This window comes from Talpa occidentalis, unplaced genomic scaffold (genome assembly GCF_014898055.3).
Source record: "Talpa occidentalis isolate TD23 unplaced genomic scaffold, MPIMG_talOcc4v2.1 talOcc4.3, whole genome shotgun sequence".
Taxonomy (NCBI): domain Eukaryota; kingdom Metazoa; phylum Chordata; class Mammalia; order Eulipotyphla; family Talpidae; genus Talpa; species Talpa occidentalis.
Window position 1 is genome coordinate 76,861,083 of NW_023603184.1, and position 19,464 is coordinate 76,880,546.

Genomic DNA, 19,464 nt, shown 5'->3' on the forward strand with positions numbered 1-19,464 from the left:
GTAGAGTGAAAAACTGTACAAATACTATTTTTATTTCTCAAAGAAATTTAAAAGAATAAAATAAATATAACTACAAAAATTGATAAAGTAAATAAAAAGAGATTATCAAGAGAATCCAGTAATTTTTGTAAGATTAATTGATAAATCTATGGCAGTACCTATGGTGTGTATGTGTATACCTACATATATATGTATACATAGATATATATGTGTATGCACATACCTATACGTATGTCATTCATATGTCTATGATTATATAGAGCTAGAAAACAAAAAAAATAGGAAGAATGAAAATAGGAAATAATTAGGGCTATAGAAAATAAAAAATAAGAGCAAAATACATATTTAAATCATTTATGTGAAATTTGGTAAAATAAGTCATTTTCTCTAGAAATGTTACCAACTTTGAACTAAAAGGACTTAAACATATAAACATGTATGTTACATTTATAGCCATTGATTTATCAGTAAAACTAAGCCCTTTAATCAAACATGAAAAACAGCAACATAAGATTTGGAGGGATTACAGAAGGTGCTCAACATTGTATCTGCAGACTTGTTATTTGTCCATGATGAAATAACTGCAGAAACTGATCTAATAATGTGTATCCAAGTAAGATAGTAAGACCAGCCCCATTATATTGTGCTTTATTATAATAGCAAACCTTTGGAGAGTAATTCCTATATAGTATAATTTTTCTTAAACTTCATCAATCCCACTTTATGCAATTCTCACCAACTCCTACAAAATAAGTGATATCGTTTTTATTTTGCACAGGAAGAAACAGAGCCAAGAGAAGTTATGGAGCTAATATGCCAGAGTCACATTGCCAGTAAGTGGAGGAACATAGATATGACCCAGTACCTAGCTAGTGTTAGCAGTGATTTGCAGAATCAGGAAGTCTCATAGACTGCTGTTGATGTGTATCACAGTTTTAGAGATATATTTGGCAATAACAGAGATAAATAACTGAAGCTGAAGAAGCACATAACACTTGAACAACTGCTTCAACTTGTGCATATTTTCACAAGTATTCACCATAAAGACATGCCCTATAACATTGTGTGATGTAGCAAAAACACTGGGAATGACTGCAATGGCCATAAATAAGAGAAGACTGTCAAACCTGTGACATCAGTTTGACCATAATGCATAAAAAGTGTATAGAATACTGTATAACTTAAGAGGCATAAATAGAACTATGCAAAATACTATGGATAAATCTCAACATTATATTTTGAGTAAAAATCCCAAGTAGTCACAGACGGGCATGTAATGTATGACTTTGTACATTAGAAAGTATAAATAGTACACAATATATTGAATGCAAACTATAATGATAGCCCAGATACATTATGATGATATTCACAGACGTAGTTGTCTTCAAGAATGGAGGAATGGATATACAGGGGGCTTCAAAACTACCTGGAGATTTGTTACTTTCAGAAAAAGATATGTATTACAAATAACAGCTTATTGATATGTATAAAAATATAGGTTGCAAATATTTTATTTCCCATGTTTCAAGTATATTTGAAAGAACTTATGATAAAATGAAGGAAGATTTAAAATATGTTTTCCAGAAAAGAAAATGCTCATTACATTGACTATTTTATTAAAATGTTTACATGTTTTTCAAGTCCTTGTGTTTACTATATCACTTTGTACTAAGGATATAGTTGTTCAATAAATAGTTGATTAAACTTAACCATAGTAAAGCTTTACCATAGTATACCGTTAATCAAGAATCAAAGAGAAAATATTCTAGTCCTTTCATAGGTGAACTCTAGCTTTTTCTCCCTTCTTCAAATATCTGTATTTTTAAGATGTCATGGGCTTATTAAAATTTACTTTCTCTTGAGATAACAAAAAAATGTAATGAATAAACTAATAAGTTATTTCATAAACTAACAGGAAATTAAAGGCTCAATTTTAAAATTTGCAATGATTGATTTTCTGTAACCAAAAAACCCCAAAAAGTCCACATAAAATATTTGAAGATAAAACATAGTGAAGAATTTTCTGCTATTTCAACTTTGATATAAGTATATTAACTTCTTTTGGAGAACACTCAATTTGGAATGAACATGAGCCAAGTGTGAAATAGCTATTCCTTTTTAGTGCTTTCTAACAATTTTTCCAGTATACTAGCTCATCTCATAAATGACTGAATTTAATAGCTCAAACCAACACACTGAACTCTTAATATAGAAATGGTTTGAAATTTTTCTGCTTTCACATGAGGTGACATAAGTGCAAAACAAAGATTACAATTTACATTTTCTATTGTGATGAATTTCATGTTGATAAATGTAGCACATCACAAATAGCTTTTAGAAACACTCAAGACTGTAGGCTTCTATCTATAAATTTGTTCACTTTGATTTTTAGTTAGTCCCTATACAGGTTCACATAATGATGTTTACAAGATAGAATATGAAAGCGGTAGATGACTTGTCTAAGAGTCCCTCTATAGTCCTCACAGATAACTTCTTATTATAACTCTACAAGTAGCAATTCTATATGAATAGCTCCTGATTCTTTATCATACACATAATATCATCAAACAAAAAGTGATATTATAGTTATAATGCTTTCTTTCTTGGTTTCTCAGATTTTTTATTGTCTTCTCTTTTTATATTTAAGAATTTATTTGAATTTCTTTGCCCCAATCATTAGGCACATTTCCTTTACACAGTAGAAACTTATGAAGTAGTAAATGGTCTGTCATTCATCTGACTCAATATATATTATTACTTCCTTTCCTCCATTCTTTTTGCTATATCTCTATTAAGAATAAATATTACTAAAGTGAAGTTACATGAGGCAAAGAAGATCTAATCTATGGAATTAAGGACAGGGCAGACTTTCAATTTTTACTCAAACCTATGAATTTAAAAGTTTACGTATCAACTGTCCATCAAGTTTTCTTAAGGGTCAGCTTTTTGTTTCTCTGTTCTTAATCATCTAACACAAATAATCTGCATTTTTTTTCTAAATTGTTTATATTTCAGGTTAAGAAAAAAAAAACTAATCTTCTGTACCTGCTAATAAGTACCTATTACCTTATTATTGTACCTGATAATAAGTACCTATTCCCTTATTACCTTACCTGCTGATAAGTATCTATAGTGTGTGGTGTATGTGTATGTATGTGTGAGAGCATGTGTGTGTATGTTTAAGAGAGAAGATAAAGAAGAAAGAAATAATTGAGACAATAAAACATAAAAAAGGCAGAAAGATTCCAACCACTTAAAATAAAATATAAAAATAAATACAAATGAAAATAAAAAAAAAACAAACTTTAACATTCAACAAGCATTTACTGCAAATTTTTATACATTTCAAATGGGTATAAATAATTGGACCTTGTTTCAATTTTTAAGGAAGTTTGGGTGTAATTTGTTATAGAAGAAAGCTCACGATCCGCAGACTACTTAAATATGTGATGGGAATGTTAGGGCACCACACAGAGAGATGATCTGAATCTCTGTAGTAGCTTGTAAAACTCGCACTTTGGCGTCATGAGGAATAAAATCCAAGCATTTTCTTATAACGTGTTTTAATGACAGGCTCTGGGAAATGAAATAATCTTTCTGGATCTCAGATTCCAAAGGTATGCAATCAGAGTATTAGTAATATATAATAGGTGTATTTTGAGTAACAAATAAATGACTGATGTATTTTAGATGCTTGAGAAGTGGCACCTATTAATAATTATTCATTTAGAGAAATGATTCATGGAGGAGGAAGTTTTGACTACATAGCATAGGATTCAAATTTCCAGAGAAAATATACAGGATACTGTTATACTGAAAGGTCATCGATGATAATTAGCGGAGTCATGAAGGAGATGGCATAATGAAGTGACATGTGAAAGTGCTTTATGCATTCTTGACCAGTATGCATTTACTATCATTACTAAAATTAATGATAATGGTGACAATGTGTCAGGAGTAGAAATCCACAGTGGAGAATAATTAGATACCAGGGTGGAAAGAGGTTTTAAATGGCCGACTAAAGAATTTGAAGTTTTCCCCATAAATAAAAAATTCATGAATGGAGAATTTTACGTGTCATTTTACTAAGATAAATGAGAGTTGGTAGCCAAATTATAACCCCCCTCCCAATTTCATCTTCTGGCCTCTTCTTTATCTCACATTGTACTCCTATGTAGACTATCTACTTGTCACCACTTTATTCTGTACCTTACCTCTTCCCATCAATTTCATCTTTCAGATTTGCAGTCATAAAGAAAGTTCTCGGAGTGGAAAGGAATTCTCCAAGGGAAAGCATACAGAATCACTGAAAATTAATAGTTAGGTTATGGGCATAAGGGACCAATATTAAATCACTGTTTTTGTGCATTTGAGTGTTTTCATCAATAATCTTTTTCCCTAATAAATGAAGTGTAAATATAATTTCAAAAATTAAAAAAAGAGAATAAAATGAAAAATATTGGAGAAAAATCTAACATAATTCAGGCTAAGAGGAAACTTAAAAGGAATACTGGAATATTCTTTATTAAAAAAATACTTATTTATGCATCCAAGAACTGGGGTATAGGCCAGAAGTGTGTATGTGGGGGCAGGGTGAGAGGATTCACCAGAGACAGAGTGGGGAGCAGAACAGGCAGATCCACTACACCCACTAAAATACACTGCTGAGGGAAGCAGCGGGCGAGACACGAGAGGTCTGCTGTGCCATGTGGGTCATCTCCCTGGCTGGGGATTGAACCTGTGCTGCAGTGGCTGCTGATAGCTTCATTGTGCTGAGACTTAACCCCTTGCACTACCAGGGAGACCCTGGAATTTTCTTTTCAATGTTACCAGAAATATGCTGCAAATCTATAAGTGGATTGCCTTCCAAACAACATGAAATCCAGAAACAAAAGAGATGCAATCAGCAGCAATATTCCATGTGTTTATAAGTAAAAAGAAACAAATACTTCAAGATAAAAGTGATGAAGTAATTATATAGTAAAGGATGTGTAAAGAAGTAATAAAATAATGATATAATCAAGAGAAATTAGATTTATAAATATTAATAAAAATAATGATGATAAATAACATTCATTGAAGTCATTATTTTTAACTGACAAGATCTTTGGGGTGAATGTAGAGAAAATATAATTGGTTCAACAATTCATCAAAAGCCAGATATGTTGAATTTAGAAAAGATAGTATAAAGAGCAGTATGGAAATGAGAGAACTACATAGGAAAATTCAAGAGAAAAAAAAGGGGGGGGGGAATGATGGTTCTATTTTGAAGGATAAAGAATCCTATTACTTTTTTTAAAAATGTCAACAAAGATAAAAAAAAATTGTGTTCAATAGAAATAGCACATTGAATAGAGAGAAAGTCAACTTAGAAAAATAATAGGAAGAAAAGAAACATATGCAAAAAAAGGGAATTTTTATTTCCTATAGATAACTCATTTTTATTGAATGTTGAATCTGCCAAACTTTAAAAAAAAAATAATATTTTCCCATACCTAATAAAAATAATATTATCTGGAATATAAATGCTGACAATATTTAGTACCCTGTATGTTTCAGTGCCTTTCCTGAAACAGCAGATTAAATTCTCCCTGTAAGCAATGCTATATTAATTTTAACTTTTACTTTGTTTCAGTCTTAAATTATAAACAAAGCCAGGTGTAAAACAAAGAAATCTTAAGAGTAAGATACGATTTGAGCCAAAAGTAGAAGGGGTCAATTCCATATAGAGAATAATCTTTGCATCCCATTACTTACATGAAAATGTTGAATTATTTTAACATGGAACATGAATTATTATTAATTTCACAGAGTACGAAGTCAACCCTATGGGAGTCAATCACTTTGTCTTCTGTATGTAAAAGCCATATGTGGAACAGATTGTCATGAAAAATATGACAACAACTATTGCTAAGGTAAAAAGTTGATCTGTTTCCTGATTCCAAACACGTACCTAAAGGAAATGACTATATCAGAACAACAAACTGATCTTTTTTTCAGTCCTTCATGATAGTTAGGTTATGTAAGAAACCTGAATAAGAAAAAGTGGACTAAACAAACAAAAATCTCAAATTTTAATAGCCAAGAGAAAATAAGCACAAAAACAACTATTAAATAACATTTCAAATATAATTTAATATTCTTTGAAAATATGCTTATTGATTCTTATTTTTTTTAGAACTGAACTTTATGTCAAACAAAAGAGAAAAATATGTGTAACTTGATTTCTGATTCAAGATACTTGTTATTATATGAAGTTATAAAGCTAAAGAAGAAAATATATAAGGATATAAAAAACTGTTTAAAAATGGACAATGATGTAAAATAAACAAATAAAAAAAGAAAATATAAAATGATATAAAACATTACATTAAGAATGTGACTTTTTTTTAATTTTTTTAATAGAGGCATGTTATTTATTTATTTATTTGTTTGTTTGTTTGTTTTGTTTATACAAGCACTGGGTACAGTCAGAAGCGCGGGAGTGTGAGAAAATTCACCAGAGCCAGAGCGGGGAGCAGAGCAGACAGAAGGACCGAAGTACACTGCTGAGGGGAGCAGTGGGCGGCAGGAGAGGTTTGCACGCCATGTGGGACCCTCCTCCGGTGGCCGGGGAACAGCCGGGGATGGAACCAGCACCACAGAGGCTGCGGGCAGCTTCGCAACCCAGAGCTCAACCGCTGCGCCACTGGGGAGGCCCAAGAATGTGACCTTTTTTTGTGGACAAAATATTGTAGACATAGAAAGAATAAAAGGAAAGCAAGAATATTTGAAAGAAGACCTCATGGGTGAAGAAAGACTTGGTATCATTCAATTTTAAAATAAAACCAAAAAATCCTATTAGTCAATGAGTAGCAGATCTGAAAAGGCAGTTCCCTAAACAGGATATTCAAAAGAACAAGATACATGGGGAAATATGCATAATAACTTTTAACAAGGGAGATGACATCAAAAACACAATGAGATACCATCTCATAGCCATGAGAAAGAGACATACTAAAAAGACCCCTTTTCACAAGTACTAGAAAGAATGCAGAGAAAGACTGTACATTGGTGGGAATGTACAATCAATATAGAAAATGATGTGAATGAATGACTAAAAATGGAAATATCATATGACCCAGCATTACCACTCTTGGAAAGTTATCTGAAGAACATGAAAACATCAATTCTAAAAACTATATGCCCTATAATATTTATTGCAGGTTTATTTACAATAGTGAGATCATGGAAACAACCTAAGTAGAGAACAAAATGGAAAAAAAAAAATAGTTTGATGTGTATGTTTCTAGCAGTCTGATAAAATTGGTGCACTACTTATCAGAGATTTTTGAAGGTATATAAATTTAAGAAAAAATTAAAAGAAAATATATAAACACAAAGGAAATAAATCTATTAAAATGCATTTGTTGGAATTAACTAAAATATACTTTGGCTATAGTAATGTATATGCTTTTTTATTGATGTGTTGGATAAAAAAGAGTGAGCAGTGCTACAGAGACTCCCATTATGGAAGTAGCAATGTGGTTTTCAAAGCCTGGATATAAATATTTTGCCATATTAGCAACAACTTTTATATGACATGAATTAGTCTATTATTTTAGAGACAAATTTATAGTTTCTGTTAATAATGTCTGTGGCATACATTAATAATTAAAACATGCTGACTTTTAGTAAGAGGTTAAAGAACATATGGTGAAATTCTTTCCCCCACAAAATCAGAGACCCTGCCTGTTCTATGTATGAACTTCTATGTGGCCTATGAACTCAGACTAAGGATCTCAGGAAGGTTTTGTAAAGCTATCAAGTACCCAGCAAATGCAAGGCACAGTCTTCCTGTTATTCTTGCAACACAATATAATGTGAAATGATTATAATTGACATTGATATTTGTAAAATGAGAAAACTGAGGCTCAAAAAATTTTACATAACTTGCCGCAGGTCACTACATAATGAATGCAAACTGCAGGATTAGAGTTCGAATGCCAGATTCCAAAACTTTTTGTTTGCTTTTGCCGCTGTGAAATATGACCACAGCCATACCAAGGCAGTTTTGAAAAGCAGTAAAAATACAATTGGAAGTGTGGGGCAGGGCTATACATTGGAGGATTTTAAAAAGATTGTAAAGAGAAAAACAAAAGCTTCTGAACATACAAAATTAAACCCCTAAAGAGGAGGATGAAAGGAATATTGATAATTAAGCAAAAAATAACCCAATAGCAACAATCTGGTGGATTGTCATAAAGAATTATTGTGATATTTTCAGCTCAAAAGGTTTTAGAGTTGGTCTAAAATGACATATTATACATAAACACCTTATCTAAAATTCATTGAATCTTAAGTTATTAGTCTTCTGAAGGTGTTTGAAATTCTTTTCCAAGATCTGCTCAACTGTATCAAGACACAGAACCCACAAAACCTAAAAGACACATGCTATCCTTAAATATAACAAAATGTCTCTACTCACCAACACTTGTGCAACCTTCACCATCCACATCCAGCTTCCACCCTTCATAGCATGAGCATTTGACTGTGTGCTTGTGCTGCTCACACACTTGACTGCACTTAAGATGATTGCTACAATAATCCACAATTTCACATGTTTTATTATCTTTCTTGAGCTGAAGTCCTTCAGGGCAAGAACAGACAATTCCCCTTCCAGGAACAACAGAACAGTGGTTGCTACAGCCTCCATTGTTGAGAGAACATTCATCTATAAGATGAGGGGAATAGGTTATGAGACATTGTCATCTGTTTTGCTTAGTTCAATAATAATCATTGAACTTAATTCTCTATGCTGGAATTAAAACAGAAATGTTTTAAATGAAGAAAAGAAAGTCCCCTGTGGATTTTATTTTTAGGAGTTGTGGTAGGAATGATGAAATGAGCCATCTAATGACCAAATATTATTTTACATCATAGCAATTGGGAATGGAAGATTCCATTTGTAAATACTTTTTGCATATACTTTATTTTATCCATAGAGGTAAAATGAGTTCAATAGTTCTTTATTACTGGACAGATCATATAAAGCCTTTTTAGCAGTTATGCAAAATCAGTTGCTAAAATTAACAAGGGTACACATATATCCATGATCTGAACTGGACTTGTTTCAACTTATGTCAGGATTTATAAATAAACGATCATATATATATGGGTACCATCCATCTTTTTTCTACCTTTGCAGTTTGAATGACAATATAATAATGCAGAATGGATTCATTTGCCTTTTTTCTAGCTATAACCACTTAAGTAATATAACTTGTACACTGTATATCCTATATGTTTGTTACTCTAATTCAGTAAGTCAAAGGGATATAGTAAATAATACACACACAAAAAAATTGATCTCCTATTTAGAATGAAATAATGAATAACTTGTTTTTACTACATGTGTAGAGAATTTGAATTATGAAATTTCTTTAAATAATATATAAATTATAAATAAAATTACACTTTATTATTTAATTTATAATTATATTTATTTAGAGTTTATAATTATGAATTTATAACTACATTTCAGACAGTGTTGGGCACTTGTAACTTATAAATATATTTGACATAATTTCTTTAGCATTTAGATATATGACCAAATTCTAGGTTCCATGTAGGTGGACAAACTATCTGTTGTTTATCAATGATACTCAAGAGCTAGTATAATAACTAACATAAAATAAGTTAAAAATATGTGTTAAATAGGGCCTCCCCGGTGGCGCAGCGGTTGAGCGCTGGGTTGCGAAGCTGCGCCGCCCGCCCCCGGCCACCGGAGGAGGGTCCCACAGGCGCGCAGACCTCTCCTGCCGCCCGCTGCTCCCCTCAGCAGTGTACTTCGGTCCTTCTGCCTGCTCTGCTCCCCGCTCTGGCTCTGGTGAATTCTCTCACCCTCCCGCTCTTCTGACTGTACCCAGTGCTTGTATAAATAAATAAATAAATAATCTTAAAAAAAAGTGTGTTAAATAAAAATAATTAACACATTTGTCTAAAAAACAAATGTGTTAAATTGGGACACTTTTAAGCTGGTAAACAAGCCTTTGAAGAAAAACAGATAAAAGTTTTCGCAAAGATAGTGTTATTATATATGCTTAGGTATTCAGTAATAAAACCAAAAGAAGCTTTGTCTTTGCTTTAAAAACATTTTTGAGGGCCTCCCTAGTGGTGCAAAAGGTTAAGTCTCAGTACTATGAATGTATCTTCAGGCATTGCAGTATGGGTCTGATACCCAGCCAGGTTGCTAACCCGCATGGCACAGGGGACCACATCTGTCTCCTTCCCACTGCTTCCTTCAGCAGTGTATTTCAGTAGAGCTGCCTATTCTGCTCCCCACTCTGTCTCTGGTGAATCCCCGCACACCCCAACCCCCACACATCTGGCATACACCCCAGTTGTTGTATACATACATAAAATAAATCTTAAAAATAATTGAGTAGTTTTTAATGCTGATATAATTAGGTATGTTTTGAGACGGGCTATTTAATAATTTGCAAATTACAGTTGTATTTACTCATATAATGCAAATATTCTCTGCTGGCTATGGAAAATATATCCAGTTCAAAAATTGGGATGAAATGTAAGACCTTTTAAAATACTTTCTACACTTTTCAAATTTCTATATGGGTCAATTGTTCATCGTATTACTTGCCACCATAGAAAAAGTTATTATAAGGAAAGGAAAACAATTACATTAACTGTTTTCTCTAAGAATTCAATTCAAATTTGGTAGTGTTTTAGGGGAAAAAAAACTCATTTTTTGGTTCCTCTAAATATATTTGTTCACCCGTAATCATAATCATTTCAAAACAGCAATCATTTCAAAGTATTTGCCCCATTTTAGTTTAAGTGACATTCTTTTTCAAGGGAATTATTGTAAGGAAATGTCATCATACCCAGCAGGTGGGGAAAAAGTTACAATGCTTTTATATTATTTCAAATGTGACTATTCTCTCAATACTGAAGTGATTCTGACACTGCCTGTGGAATTAAGTCATAAATTTTAGGATAAACAAAATTCACATTGAAATCTAAAATTAAATTTATAATTTTATTGCCAATATTTGCATATTTAGTCCCATGTTGATTATTCCTTAACCCTGAACTTGTCTCTGAATCCTGCAACTTTCTTTTTAAATGTTTTATTACCTGACAAGAAGTCTCTCATTGACTAAAGTTTAGGTCAGCTCCTCTCAGCCTTCTTTCAACCAGGTTTCAACCTTGGTCTACAAAACCTACAGACCTTACAGACTCTAAGCACAAATAATTTCATTCTCTACTTCCATCTCTACCACCTCCCCAAAACACACACAGAGAGATTTGAACAAACACTAGCAGTGTTTCTAACAACTCAAGGCAACATTCCTGAATTATGTCAGTGCACCTTAAAATGACTGCCTGAGAAAGCTCAACCCTGTCAGAAGAATTTACTGTTTATTCCAAACAAAACCTATTGATTGGCAGGCCACTGAACCCCTCTGAGAGCAGTGACTTTAGAAAGCTGCAATTATACATACCTTCTGTAGGATAGGTAAAAGGTATCAGGCTTTTCTGCCCTCCCACCATCAGGATAGATGAGGGAACCCTGTGGTCCTGAATGCAAGCCTGATGGCGGGCCCCTGAAGTGGGTACACCTGCGCTAAGACTGTGCTTTTTTAAGGGCGGCGTCATGGGGACGCCAGTAGAAGCTGAAAGAGAAGCCGAAAGCCGAAGCCAAGAGAAGGCTGGAGAGCCCAGAGTGAAGACTTGCTTGGGGCTGGGAGGCCTGCCAGCCTCCCGGCCCCCCAGCACCCCTGCCTGCCGTATGCCTGGTGAACCCCAATAAAAAGCCTGCAAAAACCACTGAGGACTCTGACTCCTCCTTTACCCGGTCTGCTGGATCAGAAAACCTGCACCTTGTCCATTCCTGGCCTTTACGCCTTCTTTACACATTTGTGATATAAATCTCCTACCATCCAGAACTGTCTTCTCATTGCCTGGGAGTTATCTTTTTATTTTTATTTTTTTAAAGATTTATTTATTTATACAAGCACTGGGTACAGTCAGAAGCGCAGGGAGGGTGAGAGAATTCACCAGAGCCAGAGTGGGGAGCAGAACAGGCAGAAGGACTGAAGTACACTGTTGAGGGGAGCAGCGGGCGGCAGGAGAGGTCTGTTGTGGCATGTGGGACCCTCCTGCAGTGGCCGGTGGAACAGGTGGGGATCGAACCAGCACTGGAGAAGCTGCGGGCAGCTTCGCAACCCAGCACTCAACCACTGCGCCACCAGGTAGGCAAACATTCAAGGAGATAATTTTCTCACTCTGCCTCCAAATTTCCAACCCCAAAAGGTCAGTATAGCGGCAGGATAACAAAGGGCAGGTTCTCCATGATCCGAGCAGACCGGGTAAAGGAGGAGAGAGTTTTGGAGCCCTCGGTGGCTTTTGGAGGCTTTTACTGGGATTTACCAGGTACACAGCAGGCTGGGGCTTGGGAGGCAGGCCTCCCAGCCCCCAGCACGTCTTCACTCTATCTGGGCCCTCTGGCCTTCTCTGCTTCTCTTTCACTCCTTTCTTTCACTCTCGTTCTCTCTGTTCCCCTCGTGGTTCTACTGCTCTGCTGGCGTCTCCGTGATGCCGCTCTTATAAGGCCAGTCTCTCAGCCCAGGTGTACCCACTTATGCATGCCCATCCCCACTCCAGAGGCCAGCCATCAGGCATACATTTAGGACCGCAGGGCGCAGGGATCCATCATCAATCCTAATGGGGAGGGCCTCCCCTGGGCTGTGAGGCTGCCCACAGCCTCTGCAGCAGCAGCTCATTCCTCCGCCACCAGCAAGGGTCCCACAAAAAAAAAAAAAATCCTAATGGCGGGAGGGCAGAAAAGCCTGATAATTTTTTACCTTACCCTAGAGTCACACAGACCAACCTTCATTAAGGCTTGTTAGAATTTATCTCTTAGCACATTACAGTCTTCAAATTTTTTTCAGTCTTTTATATTTTCCCAGTGAAGATGGTTTCAGTTTACACTGGTCATGCTTCCCTACTATATAGTTCTGACTGAGTAAAATCTATCCTAATCACTTTAAGTAAGGGCCAACTTTGTTTATCTTTGACATATCATTACTACAAAGATCAACAGTCAACTTAACTGTTATATGAGCAATGCCTCTTGTAATTTGTTTCATAACTTATTTTCTCTTGAAATCATTAAAAATATCCTGAAAAATTAATATCTCCATTATGTTTAGGTGATTCACTTTTGTGTGTTCCTCCCTACCCCCTGCAATTTTTAAAAAATAAATTTAAAGATCAGATTTATTTGGAGGGACAAAAACCCACAGCTCAATGGATGAGACTTAATATGTCTTCTAGGTCTTGTCCACAGATGATAAATCATTGTCATAGAGAGTATTTTTGCATAAATTTTATAGGTATTGAATAGGGATATATATATATATATATATATATATATATATATCTCCATGTTTTTGTTTTCATAGGAAGGGGTTAGGATAGGATAAGAGACTGAGAAAAAATATAGCTTTCTTGAGTACACCTATTTAGAAGGAGTTTGAAGAGGGCACTGTAAAGGACAGGAATGGACACAGTGCCGGTTTTCTGATCCAGCAGACCAGGTAAAGGAGAATTCCTGGAGCCCTCAGTGGCTTTTGCAGGATTTTATTGGGATTTATCAGGTACACCGCAGGCAGGGGTGCTGGGGGACTGGGAGGCTGGCAGGTCTCCCAGCCCCCAGCAAGTCTTCACTCTATCTGTGCTCTCTGGCGTTCTCTGGTGCTTCTCTCGTGGTTCTGCTCCATTTTGCTTCTACTGGAGTCCCTGTGACACCGCCCTTAAAAGCCCAGTCTCAGCCCAGGTGAATCCCATCTACCTATGTCCACACCCTACTCCAGGTGCCCGCCATCAGGCATGCATTCAGGACCGCAAGGATCCATCATCTATCCTGATGGTGGGAGGGCAGAAAAGCCTGATACCTTTTACCTTACCCTACAGGCACGCACAATATTTTCAGTAGCTATGTAGTAAATGGTTTTAAAGAATGCTTTGAACCTGAGATGATTCTCTCTATGAACTACTTCCTAGCTACTAGCCAACCCACACCAAATATTTATTGTAAATTCACTGGGTATATCTCTTACATCCACTGGTAAAATACATAATAGAATATTACTCAGGATTCAAAAAAGATAAACTCATACCTTTGTAGCAACATAGATGGAACAAAAGGGATTATATTAAGTGAAATAAATCAGAAGGATAAAAATAAATACTGTATGGTGTCACTTATATGTGGAATATAGAAAAAATCACATAAAGGGTCAACAACAGATTTTAAAACCAACCCTTGAAAACTGACCCTTGCTTAGGCTTTCTGAGGGAGAAGAGTGAAAACAAGTGAATGGGAGGAGTAACAAAATAGACTATGGTGGAGGACTAGGAGAGCTTTGGTGGAGGGAGGGCTATATGAGAGCATACTGTCAAAACACTAACAAGAATGTAAAATAATAGTACTTCAATAACAATTATAACAAAAAAATCAGATTAGCCACCATTAATATTTATATCAACTTCATGTTTAAAAATCAAACTCAGAATTCTGAAACACTGTATAATGGATGCTATTTTGTGATCATAAAATAAAATAAAACAAAATTCTTTATGCCCATGCTATAGCACTCAACATCCAACACCCCTCTGTGGCTAATAGGATCTAACTTGGGGCTGACAGGGGAAGTACTTGATAACACACCAAGCTGTCATTTCTCTGTGGTCATGAATATTGCCGATAAGATTAGCATGTACTGAGCTGACAGTTTGAAGGTACACATAAAAACAGGTAAGAAAAGGACAACCATAGAAGGCAATTCAATTCCTTCAATACTACTTGTTTTGGATTTCCGTTGCTTGAGCTCTCCCTCAACATCCCCCCATAAAGGGCAGAGTGCAGCAGCCCATGTGAATTCAACATGCCACAGTGCTACAACTGGGTAAAAATGGCTTTTTGTCTTCTCTGATACTTTGATATCCAGCTAACTTTTTCCAATCTCTGGAAGTCTAGAAAGATTGAGCAAAAATTCTTAGCGGATGAATATAGTGGACAGAAAAATGACAAGTAAATTTTTAATCAGTAAGTAGACAGCCAAATTAATTCAGAAGGACTCTCCTTTTTTCTTTGCTCAATTCAAAGAGAGGAAGATAGGAAAATAAAGCTGTGTTTTCATATCATGATTTTTTTAATGATCATTTTTTTCTATTCTTTGTCTTATATTAATTCAACTGCAAAGGTGGACACATGCAGAAAAACAGAATTTCTTTCAAAACTTGTAGTACACTGGTTTTGTTATCATGATTTTCTGATAGATAAATCATCTCTATTTCAGTTATGAGGGAAGTAACATCAAGAAATTAAGTCATATAATCTGATGACTTAATTAAAGCAATTGAAGAATATATTTTAAACTTGTAAAAGTCCAGACTCCTTCCATAATTACATGCTTTCAATTTTAGGATTATTGATAGTTGCCTTATTTTAGAATTGCCATTACAACCTTCTTGAGCAATCCTCACATGCAAGATACAGACCTATCCATCAACCCGCTCCATTAGAGGGACAAGTTGGGAGAGAAAGAAGTGACTATAGATAAATTATTTTTTATATTTTGCTTAATTTTAGTTTTTTTCTTTAACCTTACTATTTCAATTTTAGCATTAGTGAATAAGGATAGCTGCATTTAATGCTTGAAGTTTATTTTATAGAATCACAAACTTTGGAGGAAAGGACATTTTATTACAAAAAATTAAAAAAGGAATAATAGTTTTTTTTATCACTCAGTATACTATTAATTCTTAATTCAGATCAAAATGTGATAACTTTAGGTTTAAATGCAGTTTCCTTTCCTATTTTCAATCAGGAAGCTCCATCATTTCCTAAAATCATTTTCTCACAGCCTTAAGTCATCTCATTACTGTTCTCAGCAATCTGTTAACTCTTTTTCACTACCTTCGTGATGTCACCTTCAGTATTATCATGAAAACATATTTTAAAAATCTCATTGCTAAATCTGCAATCTCCCCCCAGAGAAGAAAATGTAATTTTCTTTGTATGTGCTGGTTGGCTTACAATGGCAAGTCACAGTTATTTCAAAACCCAAAGGCTATCTGAGTAAATTCATCATTTTAACTGAACAAAACATACTAAAAACCATTCTTACATAGGACTAAAAACTTCAGATAAAATTATATAAATGTGAGTAACATTCTGTTGGTTTCATTATAATTTTTTTTCTTCCTTCTAAAAATATTTTTTTTGTAATGATTGGAATATATGACAAAATCTATTGGGCAAATACAAATTTCATCCCATAGGTTCATAAAAAAAATTTTCACCTGTTCTGAGTGACTCACTGACAAAAAAAAAAAGGTAGCTTAATTGTGGGGACAGCATTGACTATCCAAGAGCCTAAATTATGAGCACAGTTATAGAATTGTTAACTTAGTTGAATCAAGGTTAGACATTTTATTTTCAGAAATTTCTGATCAAGTTTATTTATTTTTTTTTTTTATAGACTTACGGTACTGAAAAATGTAGATAGGGTTTAATCATAAAATTTATATTTAACAGGAATGAATGAAAGGATAATTGTTAAGTGGAGTATCAGCAATGACTAAAATGTTTCTGGTTTTCAGAGAGAGGCCTATGTAGTAAATAAAACATGCAACATACCACAAAGATTGCCTTCATCGGATCCATCAGGACAGTCCTTTTTCCCATTGCAGAGTTTCTCTGGCTGCAGGCAGACTGATGTGTCATTAGCACAAGGATACTTAGGTGGTCCGCACAAGAAACTCTCACAATCATCTTCATCTGATTGATCTTCACAATCGATATCTCCATCACACACCCATGCCTTGTTGATACATCTCCCTAAGAAAATAACAACAGCAAGTATTTGATTTTTGAAATTAAGTCACTGAAATAATGAATGGCTATTATTATCATCAAAGAGAAACAGAGCTATTTGTAAGAAATCTATTTGCTGATAGTTTGACAGTTTAATTTTATAACAATTGAATTGTTCTTGCCCTGGTAAAGACTTATTATTTCTTTAGTTTGAAGTCACTGCCCTAACCTTTTAAAAAATATTCTGTGGCCTATTGAAAGTTTAATTGCAGTATTTTTAAAAACAAACTTTAAAGATACGGTTGTAAATAAGTGCACTTTGGAGCCAAAGTGAGGTAAATGCTGTGATTTTTCACAGACCTAAGTTTTTATAAATGCTTTATTTTAACAGGAATGTCTCCTATTTACCTTTATAAGCTCAACACCTCAACTTCTTACACCAGACATATGTGTACACCTTTTCATAAATATATATAAAATGCTGTTAAACATTTTGGTAGATTACAAATACTGACAGAATTTATAGAAATATGCTTTTTCTTCTAGACATTGACAGAAAAAATGACTATTTTATAGCCAGCATGTTTCAAAAGTAATGATGTGAAATGCAAAAAAAACAATTTCATTGCCATCTATGTAAATTATTTATTGCAAATTTTTCTTTTCTTCAGATTGTGTACATTTTTCTTCTAATTCATTATTTTTCTGGAGTATAAAATACTAAGCCCTAATGTGAACAAATAATATACCTAAGAATAAATACTTTTTATTGGCTGACTATATCAACATGTCATAAAATGAATGGGGTAAATGAAAGGGAAATAGAGAATACTAGATTATATTTGTTCAAGAGTCATTATGTACTTAAATGCCTTCAACTATCAAGGCTATTAAATATTAAAATAAAGAAAATATTTGTGGAAAATTTAATTGCTGGAATATATTAATAATTCTTCATACTATTATAAGTCAAATTAAAAAAGAAAACAATCAGTTCCAAAGCTTATACAAATATATGAGATAATATGCTACTTTGATTATTTATCAAAATAATCTAAAGTAAGAATTAATGGATAATTCATTAATAAATTTGACATAAATGGATAAATATGATAGGTGTTTAACTTAGGATCACAAGGTAAAAATATTACTAATTTATATTGTTCTGGAAATACTATCTAGTATAATTAGGCAATAAAAAGAAATGAATATAAGATTAGAAAAGAGCATTAATACATGAATTCAATATAATCATATAATTATAAAATTGCTAAAAACTAAATAAGAGCTATAATAAATTAAGAACACAAAAATAAGGAGTTAGTTTCAAATATTATACAAAAATCAATGTATTCCAGTTACACTGTTAGAGTACAGTAGAAGAAAACATCAATGGATACTTTCACCATAAAATAAAGCATTAAGGATTAAACTATAAAATAATTTATATAATGAAAATTTTTAAAATTCTACAAAGAAACCAAAAAGAAACTGTATAAGGTATAGCTTGTTCAGGGAAGTTATCATTGTAAAGATATTATAGAGCCCCAAATTAATTCAATTCCAATAAAATAGAAATAATAAGGTTGCAGTTCTAATAGTTTACTATAAATTAAGATGTTAAAAATGCAAATATCGTTAGCAATCTTCTGAAATAAATGGAGAGAGATTTATAACTATGAACTGTATAAACCACATATTTAAAAGTAATTTAAAGTAACACTAGATACAATATTTTATAACAGAATATTAATAATTAAATAGTATAGGGATATAAAAATAGATTCATTTAACTATAGGTTTTTGTAAACTAAAAATATTGTTAATTCAAAATAGTAGAGTAAACCTAGTTACAAAACTAATGATGTTAGTATCATTGATAAGCTATCTGGAGGAAGAAAATAAAGTTGAATCTTTATATTTCCTTATACCATAATAAATGGATCTAGATGGATCATTTAAATAAACGTCTAGAATAAACCTATAACATATAATGATATATATATATTTATTCACCATTTTCAGCATAAAACAGATACTTAATAAAAATAACACCCAATGTTCTCATTATACAGATGCAGAAAACAAAAGGACAAAAACATACATTTAATTCCATAACTATCTTTTACTCTGTTGCAAAAATAAAATTCTTAAGGAGCCAATAGACAGCTGATAAATTAGGAAAAAAAAATTCATTATTTTTGACAAAGGGGCTTATTTTTCTAAAATACAAAAGGCTCTTTCAATCAATTAAGTACAATAATCCAATATAAATACACGATTCACGGTGAATCAATATGTTGTTGTAAATATAAGGTACTTAAAACCTCTTGCAATGTCATTTTTATTCTCTATCAGATTGATCAAGATCAAAAGGTTAGATAATAATTGGTTTGACAAAGATGGATGAAAAAAACCCAATATTGAATAACTGAAAATTGGAATAATCTCTATAGTGCAATATTAGTATAAGACTAGACTACTCTAGCAAATGAAAAAGGCATCAACTCTTCACCACAATGATAATTGTATGCCTTCACTTATATATTTGCCCAAAGACACAAAGATATGTATGCAAG

General features: G+C 33.5%; 1 protein-coding gene across 1 annotated transcript in view; it reads right to left on the minus strand.

Moving 5' to 3' along the window:
* Positions 1 to 19,464, minus strand: part of LRP1B (LDL receptor related protein 1B) — a 1,722,250-nt gene that overhangs the window by 556,237 nt on the left and 1,146,549 nt on the right. The window contains exons 22-23 of the mRNA XM_054699700.1: positions 16,709 to 16,909; positions 8,468 to 8,713 (exon numbers count right to left, since the gene is read on the minus strand). Coding sequence (XP_054555675.1) covers positions 8,468 to 8,713; positions 16,709 to 16,909 — 447 coding nt within the window. The remainder of the gene's footprint in view (positions 1 to 8,467; positions 8,714 to 16,708; positions 16,910 to 19,464) is intronic.